This window comes from Gekko japonicus, unplaced genomic scaffold, assembly GCF_001447785.1.
Source record: "Gekko japonicus isolate JY-2015 unplaced genomic scaffold, Gekko_japonicus_V1.1 scaffold1858, whole genome shotgun sequence".
Classification (NCBI taxonomy): domain Eukaryota; kingdom Metazoa; phylum Chordata; class Lepidosauria; order Squamata; family Gekkonidae; genus Gekko; species Gekko japonicus.
The window spans coordinates 49,842-53,144 of record NW_015177068.1 but is presented as its reverse complement, the minus strand read 5'-3'; the positions used below and the strand labels follow the sequence as shown (position 1 = coordinate 53,144).

At 43.4% G+C, this 3,303-nt stretch overlaps 1 protein-coding gene across 1 annotated transcript in view; it reads right to left on the bottom strand.

Annotated features, from left to right (window-relative positions):
* FAM81B (family with sequence similarity 81 member B) overlaps positions 1 to 3,303 on the bottom strand; it is a 28,973-nt gene that overhangs the window by 16,766 nt on the left and 8,904 nt on the right. The window contains exon 3 of the mRNA XM_015428191.1: positions 757 to 886. Within this exon, the coding sequence (XP_015283677.1) occupies positions 757 to 886 (130 nt within the window). The remainder of the gene's footprint in view (positions 1 to 756; positions 887 to 3,303) is intronic.

Genomic DNA, 3,303 nt, shown 5'->3' with positions numbered 1-3,303 from the left:
AATTCTGGCACCCAAAACTCCTTCTGTTTAAGTGATAAATGTTCATAAGCTTATGCACTGTAGTACAGTACTTAATTTAAAGTGCTGTAGAAATAATTGGGTTATGATGCAGCTGTGCCTAAACTTAAAACATAAGTATTATCAATACATGTATTTATTGCACATTCAACATTGTATATTCAATAATATTGTATATTCAATTCATTTTGGGTTAAGTTCCCCCCCTTTGGGTTTTTTTATATATCGTGTTACTGTGATTGTTCTGGAACCATGTGTCATCACAGTACTGCTGTGTATTCTCCCACAGGAACACAAAACAGCATTTGCTGACTTCCTAAGGGGCCAAGCTGCATATGATATGGCAGAGCCTTCATCAGATATCCCGGTGCTTTTGTTTTACTCAAATGCAGCAGGAGAGGCTGCTGGTTTGCTTGTGAGGTGTTGTCCCCAACCTTGAGCTGCTTTGCAATCTAATTTCACACACACACACACACACACACAAAGCTGTTTTAGGCTCCCTGGGGGTGGGAATACAGGCACAGCATAACAAGCAGTTTCAGAAAGGTGTTAAGAAAACAAAGTAGGTGGAGAGTTAAACACAAGCTGGCTTGTATGGAAGTCACAGATCTTCCATACTGTGTGTGGTTTGCCCCTCAATTTGTCATTCTTTACTCTTTGCCTTACATTAACACCCATGACTGGTTTGAATAAAATGGAGTGAGGGGTGAAGGTAATGGTTCCTGCAGACCTACTCACCTTCATCTCTATGTTGTTAATGTAATTTTCCTGGGTAGACTGAAGGGCATGGATTTCTCTTTCTTGTTTTTGAATTTCATGTCTGATGATATTTGTATCTCCAGAGAGTTTTGCAATGCTGGCATCACATCTAAAATGGAGATTAACCATCAAAACATGGTAGCCATCAACACGTCACAATTCTCTCCATTCCAGTCATTCTCAATGCTGCATCTCATTCAGACCCATATCTATTTAAAAGAATGCCAAGGAAGAACCTGTACAGCATGCAGATATTTCCTTGACTTTACCCAGCCTAACCAGACTCTAACCATTTAGTTTTGACCTTGGAGTGCTGCTGCCAGTCTGAGTAGACAATACTGGGCCACTGATCTGATTCAGTATAAGGCTACCTGTGTTCATGTATCTCCTGGGTCCTAGTCAGATACTCTTAACCAGGGGTCATTTAGTAGAAAAAGAGGTACAGGAGCTCATTAGCATAACTCATTATGCTAGTTTGGTGTAGTGGTTAAGTGTGTGGACTCTAATCTGGGAGAATCGGGTTTGATTCCCCACTCCTCCACTTGCACCTGTTGATGTGACCTTGGGTCAGTCACAAGCTCTGGCACAGCTGTCCTTGAAAAAGAGCAGTTTGTGTCAGAGTTCTCTCAGCCCCACCTCACAGGGTGTCTGTTGTGGAGGGGGGAGGGAAAGGAGTTTGTAAGCCTGTTGGATCCCCAAGCATCGAGAATAAATCCACGTTTTCAAGAAAAGCAAAATTTATTTCAAAGCGTTGAAAACATACTCAAACACGTTCTTTGTTAGAACTGGGGATACACAGTTAGGTCAAGCATAATAAAGGAAATTCAAACAGATACAGATCCAATGAATAGCATTCCCGCTATTATTATTATTATTATTATTATTATTATTATTATTATTATTACAACTTATTTGCATGTACCACACACCCTGACATCTCCAGAAGCTACCCTACAACAAGCGTGAAAATACAGATCAAGTTAGTATTGCTATTTATTTTTGTGATAGTTGCTATACAAAACCTCCTGGGTTCAGCTTTTTAAAGTCCAGTTTCCTTAGAAGGGCAAATTATCAGTGACCTTTGCTATATATGAGTGGGGTTTGTTTGTTTTGTAAAAGGAAGTTACGTTTTTATCACAGCAATGTACCTGTATAGTTACATGAAAAATAAATTATTGCAAAAAAACTGTTCAAATAAATGGGCTACTTGTATGAACAGTGTGACATTAGAGAATGGGACTTGTGTAAGACTGCAGCTTTTTTTATACACTCAGCAAAAACTTTTAATAATGGAAGAGAAGCCACAATCTCATGTAAGTGGTACACAATCACTCCAGCAAGTGGTACACATTCTGCATGCTCCATGTTTCACAGGACTAGCAGATCTACTATCTGGAAAAGACATCCTCCCTTCTCTAGAAAATTATGAATAACCTGACCCCTTGAGAGAGAGGTGTGCCTAAAACAGACTTACACACATGATGCGTATAATAACATTAAATACCAAGTTGCTTTCTTCAAATGAATACAAGCTAAGCTTTGACTGTTGCTGTGAGCAAGACAATTCCCAGGGCTTTTTTTCTGGGGGAACATGCCAGGACAGAGTTCTGGAACCTCTTTGACACAATTCTTTTTAAAGGACCTGTTGAAGACATCATTAACCTGACCCCCTTTAAAATGTAGTGATCATCCCAATTAAGTGGTAAACACACACACAGAGGGACGGACAGAAACACAGAGAGGGGCAGAGAGAAACACACACACAGAGTGGCAGAGAGAGAGAGAAACAGAGAGAGAGACACACACACACACACACGGGGGCCGAGAGACAGAGGAGCAGAGACACATACACAGAGGGGTAGAGAGAGGGGGGCAGAGAGAAAGAGGAGCAGAGAGAGAGACACACACAGAGGGTCAGAGAGAGAGAGAGGGTCAGAGAGAAAGAGGAGCAAAGAGGCAGAGGGACAGACACACATACACAGGGACAGAGAGATAAAAAAAACACATAGAGGGGCAGAGAGAAACACAGAGGGGCAGAGAAAGACACGAACAGAGGGGGAGAGAGACACACAGACAAACAGACAGAGGAGCAGAGAGAGACATAGAGGACCAGAGAGACACACACTGCCCACCCGAAGCAAGTAGAGAGAGGGAGGGCAGAGAGAAAGAGGAGCAGAGAGACACACACACACAGAGGGTCAGAGAGAAAGAGGAGCAAAGAGGCAGAGAGACAGACAGACACACACATGGACAGAGAGAGACACAGAGGAGCAGAGAGAGAGACACACACACACACAGAGGCAGTCAGAGAGGAAAAAAACAGAGAGACATAAACACACACAGAGGGGCAGAGAAAGACACGAACAGAGGGGGGGAGAGACACAGACACACACAGAGAGGAGCAGAGAGAGACATGGAGGACCAGAGAGACACACACTGCCCATCCGAAGCAAGCCCCCCCAGCGGCCAAGCCGCCCCCACACCAGCCAGGCTGCCAGTGCCCTCGGCCCACCCACCCCACCCGAT